Raw genomic sequence first — 13,111 nt, forward strand, 5'->3', positions numbered from 1 at the left:
CTAAAAGGAAAGGGTTGGGCTAGGTTATTTCAAAATATTATTTTATCTCTGAAACTTATCATTACTATGGCATGCACACACATATGTAAACACACAAACACCACTGCTGTATGTTATTCTAGTAATATTTACCATTCTCTGTCTATATCTTGCACATGCTTATATTATACAAGTGTTTCCCATTAGGAGGTGAGCTCCTTGAAGGCAGGGATTTTTTTTGTCTGTTTTGGTAAGTAGTAAGCATATAGTAAGCACTTGATAAATGCTTGTTGGTTGATTGATAAATCAATTTCTACCCCAACAATCCTAATATTTAGGTAATACAGGGCCTTACATGTAAGAAATATTCATTAAATATTTATTATTAGAGGCATCTAGCTAATGTAGTCATTAGAGCATTGGACCTGGATTCAGGAATACCCAAGTTCAAATCCATTTTCAGTCACTACTAGCTATGTGACCATAGGCAAGTCACTTAACCTTTTTCTCAGTCCTCATCTGTCAAATGGGGATGATAATAATGGCATCTATTTCTATGGGGTTGTTGTTAGGATCATATATACAAAGCACTCGGCAGACCTTCAAGTGCTATTTAAATGCTGGCTATTATTAATTATTCTTATTAATTTGTTTTTTACTTACTCATTCTGATATTGATCCAGGTTTGACTTTGTCTCCTTTGATGCGCATGGTACTAATTGCTTGGTCGTTTTCCTGCTCCTTAGGTGAGTCGCTCTGCCTGTTTAATGACAACACAACTAATATGCAAATTGTTACGATCCAGAGAGGCAGCAGCAGCAGTCGATGTCAGAACGTGGCCCCCCATACTGGATACAGGTAAGGATTCAAACAAATCCATTAATTCTCATTCACGGTGGATTGTTTAATTACTTTTGAAGCTGAAGCACTCTATATCTGAACCTCTTTTCTTTGAATGTTTCCAAATTTCAGCAAGACGTGCTAACAGTTCTGTTTTGATCCCCAGATGATTTGCCAAAGAAGCGGCCTGCCCAAATCTACAAACCTTCTAACCCAGATACACTGGCTTACCTTGACTTCAGTGTATCCACAACGGGAATGCTAGCTGGAGTAAAGGTGAGAGTTTTACATGCAGCATAACCTGCTTGCCTCTCAAGGCCCCTGAAGCTCCTGTATTTGTTTTGGGGCATAATGTTTCATACAGGATCATATACTCCTGAGGGTCTGTCGAGAACTGAAAAGGGGTAGTCATTAAAGGAGAGGACAAATCTGTGGTGCAGACAGATAGAGCCTTGGGCCTGAAATCAGGAAAACCTCCGTTCAAATTTGGCTTCAGACACTTGTTAGCTGTGGGACCTCTTTGTACCTCAGTTTTCTCAGTTCCATTGTCAGGATAATAACATTACCTACCTCTCAGCATTGTTGTGAGGATCAAATGAATACTATTTCTAAAGCACTTCACAAACCTGATAGTGGCATATAAATACTGGCTATCATTATTGGCAATTCAGAGAATTGTTTTCATAATCTCCCCTAGCATTCAGCCATGTATAGTCAGTGCTTCATTAGAAGGCAGTATGATGCAATGGAGAGATCTTTTCCAACCCTTATTTTCTCCTAAGTTCCTGCTAGTTTGGTATGTTGTGTGCTAGAATACACTGAAAAAAACTTTGAGCTCAAGATGTGCCCAATGGAACTAACATATGATAACTAACATGACTGACAGTGAAAACCTCAAAATTATCTCAACAGGGGAGAAAACTGGGGAAGAACCAAAAAAAAATTCAGTGAGAATGGATTAAGATAGAGTAAACTTGATTAGTTAGTAAATCATCTGAAAGAGGACTGGCCTGCAAATCAGAATTAATTGCCCCCAAAACACTTGTTCCCTCTTTTCTATTTCTCTTCCTGGTTGGTATTCATTCATTTCAGTCATGTTCAACTCTTTGTGACCCCATATGGGATTTTCTTGGCAAAGATACTAGAGTGATTTTCCATTCTCTTCTCCAAATCATTTTACAGATGAGGAAACTAAGGCAAAGATGGTTAATAACTTGCCCAGTATCATGCAGTTAGTAAGTATCTAAGAGTATATTTGAACTCAGATCTTCCTGACTCCAGGCCTAGCACTCTATCCACTCTGCCAGTACTTGCCCCTCTCTTGATGGTACCACTATTCTAGAAATTGCAAAAGCTCATAACCCTGGAATCTTCTTCCTCACTTAGGTGACCTTTAAGGATTGCCGCATCTTGGCCTCCACCTATATGTCCAACTTGGATTCACATTACTTTCATAAACCACACTAAGTAACAGCCAGATTGGACTATGATCTATTCTCCAATCCTGTCATGTCTTTCCCACTTGTATCATGGAACATTTTTACTTGCAGTCTTCCATATTTGAATAGGATTTACTTTACATGTTTGCCTGTTCAAATCCTTTTCTTCTTCTAGACCCACAAATGAAAGTGATCCCTCCCTTTCCAAATCTCTCATATGTCTACATTTGACCTTTCCCATGTGTTTATCACATTCTATACACTCTATTATTTAAGCTTTAATAGTTTAAAACTACATTAAGACTTGGGACACCCTGTATTATGGACAATTACGTGTACATCTTATTTTATTAGATTACAAGCTCTTTGTGGACAAAGATGGTGACTTTTTTAACTTAACATTCCTGGCACCTCCCAGTGCCTTCAACCATGTAGACATTTAAAAATGTTTAATAAATTAAATAAAATTCTGCTTTCCATTTAACATCAGGCACCTGCTTGAAATTCAGTAAACAATTCCAGTCCTAATATTGCCTCTTTCGCTTTTGTTTTTCCTTCCATCTGGCTTGGCCGGGTAAATAGCCTCTTCCAAGAAAATTAATTGTTTTGTGTGTAAATTACAGTGTTTGTCTGCTATGCATGGAACATATCATGTACTGATTGAGGGTCTGATGGCAAGAATGTAATTATGAATTTGGCTGAGGATGGGTGCCCAGGTGCAACATTAATGGTGATGCTGGAAGCACAATTCATAACATCCTTGATCCAGAACTCAGAAGGGGATGTCAAAGGCCATCTAATCTAATCTCCCTTTTAACTTTCATTTCATTTTCAGTTTTTTAATTGAGGGGAGTAAAGAAAAACATCACATTTGATATGACTTTGTAGGTTATACACATTTAGAGATTTTAAAAAATCTGGTCTATGGTTGCTCTTTCTAATTTGTACCACTAAAAACTTTAATAAGCTTCAGAAAAATACCACCATCAACATGGTTCCATTGTTCTGGAAGGGTGGGCAGGTCATAGATGAAAAGGAAATGAGTTGATTGCTTATCAGAAAATATCAGATCTACAATTCCCAAGAAAGTGTGGGTTTTTTAAAAATAATATGACTAGATTGTTACCTTTACTCTAATTTTTGCTGTATAAAGTTTGCTAAAAGTTTGTTCAGATCTTTGGTCTTCACCACTTTGTATATTATGGCAATACCAAATATATAGGACTTAATAATTGACTAAGTGCTTTCAGTCCTATTATCTCACAACAACCCTGTAAAATAGCCATCTTTCAGAGGAAGAAACTGGGGATGAGAGGAGTGAATTGATTTGCTAAGGGTGACGAGTGGTAGCAAAATATACTTCCACACATTTTTCTCCCATTCCACCTTGATAAACAGAAGTTTTGAGGGGTGAAAAGAAACAATCACAATTCTACTCTCTTTCAATATGATACATAATTTAAAAAAGCAAATAATGAGAAAAACCCCCAAAGTATTTCTGCTTTATCACATTGCCCCCTAAGAGAATGAAATTATAGTGAAGACTACCTCTTTTATGCCCAAATGATGCTTACTTGGATACCAGGACACATCTGTGTGTAAATGCCAGTTGCACTATGCTGATGGTAGAGTACTGATTCACTAACCCATCAACCAAGGATATATTTCCGGATGTTTTCAGTGGATCTAATAGCTCTCCCCCACTACTCCAGCACAGCCCCAAACTGGCCCTTGGTATCGCTGTCTCAGGTGCTGAAAGATCTACTATTACTAGATAGTGGTTTTAGTTGACTGCTCTTTTGTCTTACAGATGTCCCATGCGGCCACTAGTGCCTTTTGCCGTTCTATTAAGCTGCAGTGTGAGCTTTACCCCTCTAGAGAAGTGGCTATATGTTTGGACCCTTACTGTGGGCTTGGGTTTGTCCTCTGGTGCCTCTGCAGGTAAGATTCCCCAATTTTTAAGGAAAAACGCATGTACCACTTCTCTTCTGGCACCATCTGCAGACATTCCAGTTAGAACAATTACACAATTTGAAAGAGCAAGCAGCCTTGAGTAACTGGAATATTTTAGAGATTTTGCTGTAGCCCAGGGTGTATTTGTGCTGTGAATAATGCATGATTTCATGGGAAGTAGCTTAAAACATTCAGGTTTCAGAGAGTGGCCAGAGTACTCTTAGCTGTACGTAAGCCTTCTTGATGAGAAAGTCAGAATAGCAGTTCTGATTTTATAGGGCATTTCTGTCTTCATTGAACTAAGCACCAATGAATCTCAAACCCACAGAACAGATGTGGAACAATTTCTCTCCCCAGCAAACTGATGTTTTATGAAATCAGCAGATGAGACAACGCCACACTGCCAGGACTGTTTTTGTGTTCTTCTTGGTTTCAGTCATTAGGGAAAACAAATACCCCTGAAATGGATTTTATATTGGGGGTATATGGTAGTTTTAATTTTGCCCACTCCCTCCATTTGGGGGTTTTATTTTGGGTTTTTTAAAGTCCCACTCCTTTATTTTATATAGATGGTGGAACTAAACCTTGGATGAAGGGGTTCAGTGATTTGGCCATAAACTCAGATAAGTAGTAGTAAATAGCAGAACGAGGATTGAAATTGAGTGCTTTTGGTTCTAAATCACCTGCTTTTTTTTGGCTATATTCTAATGCTTCCTAGAACACAGCAACATATTTTGCTCAAAAACTGTGACCCTGGGGCTGGTAAAAAGGTATGGTAGTTATAGGTCCCTTTGTTCTCTAAAAGTCTCTATAGAAATGGAACTTTAGTGAAGTTACAAAAGAGTAGATACTGGGACTTGAGCAACCCTACTCTTCAGTGCATAGGCTCTGGAACATCTACCCCTGAAATTTCTAAAACAACAGATTATTCAGGAGCATAAAAGAATTTTTGTCAGGGTTACCTTGCTTGCTTAAGCAAGATATGTATTAGGTCCAAGTCCCAACAGTGACTAATATGTACAGCAAGGAAAGAATAATTAGTAAATTTATGACACACTTTCTGTTTACACTGTTACAAGGACTAATTTTTGGTTTTCTAGAATAAACATTTCTACCTTGATCACTTATCACCTTTTTAGGTATATGTGTGTATGGATACCTATATAGAAAGATAGATTTCTTAAGTATTCTTGAATATCATTCATTAATTCATTCTATGAACCTTTATTATGCAGCTGTTATATGCAAAGCACTGTGTCAGAAGAGATAAGACACAGTCCTGGCTTTCAACAAGTTTACAATCTAGAAAGCTAGACTTTAAACAGTCTCCAATTTGTCCTTATCCTTCTGTCTTTGGTCTTGCATTTTACAAGAGGGAAACAGGCAAGAACCTTTAGTGAAAGAGTAAATCAGCACACAGATGAGGTCACTCTCAAAGGTTCTGGTGGAACACCTTGTGCCCTATCAGCTTCATTTAGATTTTCCTGCTCATGTTGAACCATAGTACCTTGTGTAGAGCAGTCACTTAATAAATGTTTGTGGAGTTGAACTGAATCTAGTAGTACTGAAAAAGAATCAAGGAAATAGAGCTAAAAGAGAAAATTCTGCAAGTCCTACCTAAGTACTGGGGAGAAGGTAAAATAGAGAAATATGATCAGCTTTAACTTTCAGCTGAGAAATTCAACTGAGAAGTAATTAAGCATTTTTTGATACCCAGCCCTGAACACATAACAATCTTTGATGTGAAAGGGTGACTATTTAAAATAGAACTGCTCCAAAGATCATGCAAGGCAATCCAATTAAGTCCATGGTTAAGCCTTTTTCACAAATGGATATGGAATAAAATTTTGTATTAGTAAAAATATTATGTTCCAATTCTTGTAAGTAGCTCAGAAATGATAAGAGGTATAATGTCTCCCGGTGCATAATTATGATTTATGAGATACATAAAGCATATGCTTGTTAGACCTTGTCCCTATTACCTTGGTATATGATCCCATTTTCAGCCCAGAAATTGTTCTCTCATTATCCTTTCAACAGAAGTAAATTTTCTATTATTCCAATTTGTTTCTGCTTAATAATGCTGCCTTGGGGCTTGAGTCTGAGTTAACACACCAGCTTACAGTACTCTAAAAGGGTCTCATTCAAAGTCACAATGAGATACAGGTTTCTAGGCTGGTCCCGGAACTTTCCAGCACTTTACTTGAGCTCTATACATACACAAAGATTCAGAAAATTGTGGCCTCCTTCAGAGAAACTCCATAGCAGTTTACATGCAACTTACTGAAATCAGAAGTCACCCCTGCTTGGTCTTTGTCATTTTTCAAAATGTCAGATTACCAACATCGTAGAAAACGAATATCCATTTGTCTATATCCAGATCTATGAGGATTCGTTATGTATTTTCCTTCTAACAGCATTATTAAAGATCCTCGCCCAAACCAGGGCAAGGGTCTGAATCCAGTAATTAGCATTATAGATGTGATCCTGGTAGAAAGCAGTTTATTATCCTTCTATATTTTCCTTCAATCCAAAGCTAAGGTAGTGACCCTGTTGGAAAGCAAGTCAGGTATAGGAACTGGTAGGCAGCCACTAAAGGCCAACAACATCTTTCACAGAGGGGAAAAATAAATGGATGTGGTGATCCCTGGCAGTACCATTGGTGTGGGTACATTTAGGGCAGGGGATGAGGGGTGTGTGTGGAGGAGGAAGCAAAGTATAGATTGGGAGGAAGTAGAAAAGACCCAGTACAGTATGCATGACTCCAAGAGCAGAGGTAGCAACATGGTGGTATTAACCCTCCTGTGTATGATATCATGCAAGCTACAGAGGATTTTTGCTTTCTAAGGCTATCAGTGATTCAAACTCTAAAAGTCACTTTGAGAATTCTGCCACCTGTGAAAACCTGGTTACTTCTGAACCTTTTTAAAAAAAATTATCTTTACAAAGCTAGACTCATAGGCAAATTGGGGAATATGCTAGTTCTCTGAATTAAGAGGAAGGACTGGTTATATAGACTGTTTTAGCCTATCTTTAAGTACTCTGTATAGTGGAGTTTGTTATTCAAAAACTCAGAGTCCAAAAATCTCAGAATTCAAAGAAACACCAGAGGACATCTATTCTAAAGAGGATCTGAACAGAAAGCCTCACTGTACAACAGTGCCAGCCTCCACTGGAAGGTATCAAATGATGGGGAACTCACTAACTATCATTTCCGCCTATCTTACTTTGGCACAACTCTGTTAGGAAGATTTTCCTTTTTTTTTTTTTTTTAATTATTATTATTTTTTAATGTTTAACAATCACTGCCATACAATTGAGATTTTATCCCCCCCACACCTACCCCCCACTACCCCCCTCCCTCCCCACGACTGCATACAATTCTGTATAGGTTCTACATATACTTTCCTATTGAGTATATTTTCACTATAGTCATGCTATGTAGTCAGACTAAAATAAATGAAAGAAATCATATAACAAATCAAAACATGATACACAAACACATACACATACACAAACATGATCTGCTACATTTTGTGAATGACTTCCATATTTCTTTCTCTGAGTGTGAAAGGCATTTTGCCTTGAGAACCAGCTTTGGGACTTTTTTTTTTTATAAGAAGTTTTTGCGTTATTACAAAATTCCAAGTCTACCAGAAAAAACTCTCTCACACTGTGGTCGTTGCTGTGCACAAAGTTCTCCTGGTTCTGCTCCTTTCACTCAGCATCAGGTCATATAAGTCCTTCCAGGCCTCTCTGAAGTCTTCTTGTTCATCATTTCTTATGGCACAATAGTACTCCATTACATTCATATACCATAATTTATTCAGCCATTCCCCAATTGATGGACATCCCCTTGACTTCCAGTTTTTGGCAACTACATAGAGTGCTATAGAGTGCTGCTATAAATATTTTTGTACATGTGGGACCCTTTCCCATTTTTATGATCTCTTGGGGATATAGTCCTAGTAGCGATATTGCTGGGTCAAAGGGTATGCACATTTTTAGCCCTTTGGGCATAGTTCCAAATTGCTCTCCAGAATGGTTGGATGCGCTCGCAGCTCCACCAACAATGAATTAGTGTTCCAACTCTCCCACATCCTCTCCAGCATTTATCATTTTCTTGTTCTGTCATGTTTGCCAATCTTATAGGTGTGATGTGGTACCTCAGAGTTGTTTTGATTTGCATCTCTCTAATCAATAGTGATTTAGAGCATTTTTTCATATGATTATAGATATCTTTAATTTCTTCCTCTGAAAATTGCCTGTTCGTATCCTTTGACCATTTATCAATTGGGGAATGACTTGTATGATTATACATATGAGTCAGTTCTCTATATATTCTAGAAATGAGGCCTTTATCCCCGAGCTTAGCTGTAAAAATTCTTTCCCAATTTACTACATCCCTCTGGATTTTGGTTGCATTGGGTTTGGTTGTGCAAAAACTTCTCAGTTTAATGTAATCAAAGTTATCCATTTTGCATTTCATAATGCTTTCTATCTCTCCTTTAGTAAAGAATTCTTCAGAAGATTTTCCTTATACAGATCACCAATCTGTCTATAACATCTCTCACTTGTTCTAGTTCTACCCTCTGAGTTCAAGCAAAACAACTCTAATCCCTTTTTTACAAACTGTCCTTCAGCTAAAGAACTTAAATTTGTAAAATCTTCAATGCTTTAAAACACCTAATATTCTCCATTGCCCTACACACAGAAACACACCCAACAAATCTTTTCATCTCCAGGCTACACTCCCTCAGTTTCTTGCCCTTGATCACTTTCCTCAGAACAGTGACCTTAAAAAAATCTAACTTTCAGAACTCTACAAGTGGCCTGACTTAGATTAGAAGGCAGCAAGATTGTCACCTCACCTTCACCTTATCTTTGGGGGCTGTTGGGTTACATTCTTGACTCTTATGGTATTTCCAGTCCACTAAGTCTCCCAGGTCTTTTCAAACACAAACAGCTTCCTAGTCATGGCTTGCCCATTCCATATTTATGCAATTAATGTTTTGAACCTAAGTATAGTGCTTTACAATTATTCCTATTCACTTTTATCTTATTAAATTTGGTCTTCTGCCATAGCCTGTTGAGATCTTTCTTTGGAACCTGATTCTTTTATGCAGTATGTTAGTTAGCTATCCATCACTGCTTTGAGTCATTGATGTATTTGATAAGCTTGCCATCCATTCTTTTATCCAAGTCATTGTAAAAAATTATTTTTAAACAAAACAGTTAGGAAGGACAGATCCCTAAGTCATGCTACTAAACACATTAAGTGGTGTAGGAAATAGAGCACTGGGCTTGGAGTCAGGAAAACCTGAAGCCAAATCCAGCCTCAAATGCTAATTAGTTGTGTGATCCTGGGCAAGTCACTTAGCCTGGCTGCCTCAGTTTCCTCAGCTGTAAAATGGTGATAATAATAATAGTACCTATTTTACCTGGCTGTTGTGAGAATCAAGTGGTATATGTAATAATAATAATATATGTAAAGTGCTTAGCAGAATGCCTGGCATATAGTAGGGCTGTGTTAGTGCTTATTCTTCCCTCACCCCCTACCCCCACAATGTGTGAGCCACTGGATTGGGTGATTCAGAGATAAAATCGAAACAGTCACTGCCCTTTAAGAGCTTACATGCTCTCGGGGAGAAGGGAATGAGAGAGAGAAGGAATGCAACATATACACTAATAAATGTCGGAGGGAGGAAGGAAGGAAACAAACATCCATTTATTAAGTACCTGCTGGTGCCAGACATTCTGCTAAGTGTTTTTACAAATATCATCCCATTTGATATTCAGAACAATCCTGGGATGCAGATGCCGTTATTATCCCCATTTTGCAGTTGAGGATCCTGAGGCAGACAGGTTAAATGATTTTTCTAGGGTCACACAGCTAATAACTATCTGAGGCCATACTTGAACTCAGGGCTTTCTGATCTCAGGTACACTGTGCCATCTAGCTGCTGCCTCTAGCATGTAGAAAATTAAGCAGGGAGATAACACCAACGTGGGATGGGATCAAGGATGGTTTCAGAGAGCAGTGGCACCTGATCTGGGTCTTAAAAAAGACAGAGATTGTGAGAAGCAGAGATGAGAAGAATATGATGTTCCAGGGTAGGAACTGAGTATATAAGAGGCATAAGGTATCAAATTCATGTGGCAACTACTAGCGTCTAGTATCTGGCTGGAATGTAGTTTTTGAAGAGAAGTAGTGGAAAATAAAGATAGTAATGGAGATTAGCATTAGACTATAGAAGGTCTTCAATTCAAGGTTAAGGAGTTTGTACTTTATACAATGGGCAATGGGAAGACAGTGGAAGTCTGGGAAATGACATGGTCAGTTCTGTGCCTTTGGAAGATTATTTTGGCAACTGATTTGGAGAGGGGTGAAATTGGAAGCAATAAGGCTAATTTGTAGACTGTTATAGAAATGCACGCTACAGGTGATTAGTGCCTGAGCCAGGTTGTTAATGTGTGAGTAAAGAGTAAGGGACAGATGCTGTGCTATGAGGCATGACAGTTGAATATGTATATGGAGGTTAAGGAAAAAGAGTCAGGGAAGATTCCAAGGTTACATGGGTTCTGGGAGAGGGGTCAAGTCCACAAATGCAGACATTTAGAGGAGAAGGGTAGATTGTGAAAAGGGAAATAATGAGTTCTGTTTTGGTTATTCAATTTGAGATGCCAAAGAACACCCCCAAGAGAAAAAAAATCTACCAGGCATTTATCAACATGTATTAAAATATTACGACAGATTAGGCATGGCTATCTAGACTTGGGAGTTGTTGGTGGAGAAATAACACTTGAACTCATGAGAATGGAGGATCTCCAAGTGAGAGTTTCTAGAGATAGAAGAGAAGATTCAGGACAGAGCCCTGGGGAAACACTCGTGTCAAGGGACAAGATCCAATAAATGAGACAAATAGTATCCGTCAGCCAAGTGGAGAAGCAGGAGAAAGCAGTGTCATGGCAGCCAATGGAGAAAAACGTGTCTCAGTTCAAGAGGAGGTTAGCAGTATCAAAAGCTGCAAAGACTAAGGAAAAGGCCATCAGATTTAGCAAACAATCACTTATCTTGGATTTCAATTTCCTGTCAAGCATTTGTCTTCCGAATCTGAAGGGAAGAGTGTTTTCCACAGAATGCAAAATAAAGACTTGAGTAGTTCTGCAGTCTCTTTTGCTATTATCGTATTCATTCTCCATCATGGTCCTGAGCTTTGTTTGGCCTTCCTCTTGCCCCAGCAGAATAACTAAAATAGCCCTTCTTTTTGTTCTTGTCATTCTTCGTTAGTTCTGGCTCATTCTGAGCTTTAGAATTCCTATTCCTTACTATTCTGCCAGGACCATGATACTCATGTATCCCCCCTCAGTTACCTATTCTTGATTCTTTCCTTTCCATGTCTTCATCAGTGAATTCACTGAGCATCCATATCTGTCTCTTCTCCCTTGTTGTATTAACTTATGTTTGTTTAATCAGAATTTCATCTTTGAGCTTTTCTCATCCCTCCTGAGCCAATTCTCCCTGTAGAATTTTAGGCTTGGTGTTCCTAACTCCCCTTCCTCCGAAATTTTCGGAAGTGTTAGTAACAACAAAAGCTCAAAATAGATTTAAGGCTTTATAGATCCATTAACCTGGTTACTGTGACAGTCAACACATTTAGGGTGCAAGACTCTTCTTCAGAGTTTATTTTCACTGAAAGTTAGATAACTACTTCTTCTAAACTGGTATATGTTAGAATTTCACTCCATTTCCTCTAAGTCCTTTGATTTTAATGCAAACTCATATTTGCTGGGCACTTTGGAGTTCTGAAAGTGTTTCCACATCCATTATCTTATGTGAGTGTCCTAACAAGTGCTTGACATGGTGAGCTCTGAATAAATGCTTATTGACTAACAACAGCCCTGTCCAGTAGACCAGAGAGAAAACTAAGATGAAAACGATGGTTGTGACTTGCTCAGAATCACATTACCTGACTCCTGTTCTGGTGTTTTTACTATTCCATGCAACCAGCATTAAGCTATTTTCTCTAGATGAGAGAGAAAACTGTGGGGGGAAAAATGGTGTGCTTCTGATCTCATTGTGAAGTCCCAGTTTTGTTTTTGACATCATCACCCGTTCATCTTCTGAGAAACCATGATGCCACAAATTATACACTGTCACTTCACCACAGATTCCAGTGGGAGGAGGAAATAAGCTGTTTGTTTCCAAACAAGTATCCTTGCCAATCAAGCAAGTGTGACAAGATGAGGTGTTTCACAAAAGAACGTGCAAGTTTAATGATGGATACATACTTAACTAAAATGCAATTAATAATATTTAGCACTTTTCATCTTCCAAGTGCTTGATAGACCATGACTAATCCTCTGAGCACCCCCTGTGGTTAGGTAAGTTCAGCAGAGTCCAGAGGGAAAATCATCATTAGAGCTGAGTTTAAGACCCCAAATACCCCTAGATCCCTGTTCTTCACTCAGATCACCCCCTTTTCACAGAGGTAATCCATTTTAATGCTTGATTTATGGGAAAGGCTTTCCCTTTCCTAATCCAGTTTAAGCTGAGAGTCCAAAGTGCCATGTGTTGCCTCCAAACTATCTGTACAACCACAAGACATCCTCCCCTTTGGTAGAACCAGGAGTGAAATAAATTTAGGGTGGAAGAACAGATGCGAAAGCCATTTAATATGTAAATGTTCTAAATTTTCTTTAAAGTTGTAAGTCAGAGAAAGTCCTTTACTGACCGAGGAGATGCAAAAGATCCCTACTTCTATATGTATATTACCTGAAGCATTCATCTCAGGCTCCTCTTCTCTCCTTCCAGGTCCCTCCCTTTCAGTTTCCCCAAATTATAAACAAGTTTCTAACTCAGTATGTTATTTTCCATTTGGAAAAAGTTTTGTTGTAAC

General features: G+C 38.4%; 1 protein-coding gene across 10 annotated transcripts in view; it reads left to right on the forward strand.

Moving 5' to 3' along the window:
• Positions 1–13,111, forward strand: part of DIP2C (disco interacting protein 2 homolog C) — a 585,449-nt gene that overhangs the window by 502,002 nt on the left and 70,336 nt on the right. For all 10 annotated transcript variants that reach the window (XM_072650057.1, XM_072650058.1, XM_072650062.1 and 7 more), the window contains 3 exons: positions 726–837; positions 986–1,095; positions 4,069–4,199. In XM_072650057.1, the coding sequence (XP_072506158.1) occupies positions 726–837; positions 986–1,095; positions 4,069–4,199 (353 nt within the window). The remainder of the gene's footprint in view (positions 1–725; positions 838–985; positions 1,096–4,068; positions 4,200–13,111) is intronic.

Source organism: Notamacropus eugenii, chromosome 3 (assembly GCF_028372415.1).
Source record: "Notamacropus eugenii isolate mMacEug1 chromosome 3, mMacEug1.pri_v2, whole genome shotgun sequence".
In the NCBI taxonomy this organism is placed as follows: Eukaryota; Metazoa; Chordata; class Mammalia; order Diprotodontia; family Macropodidae; genus Notamacropus; species Notamacropus eugenii.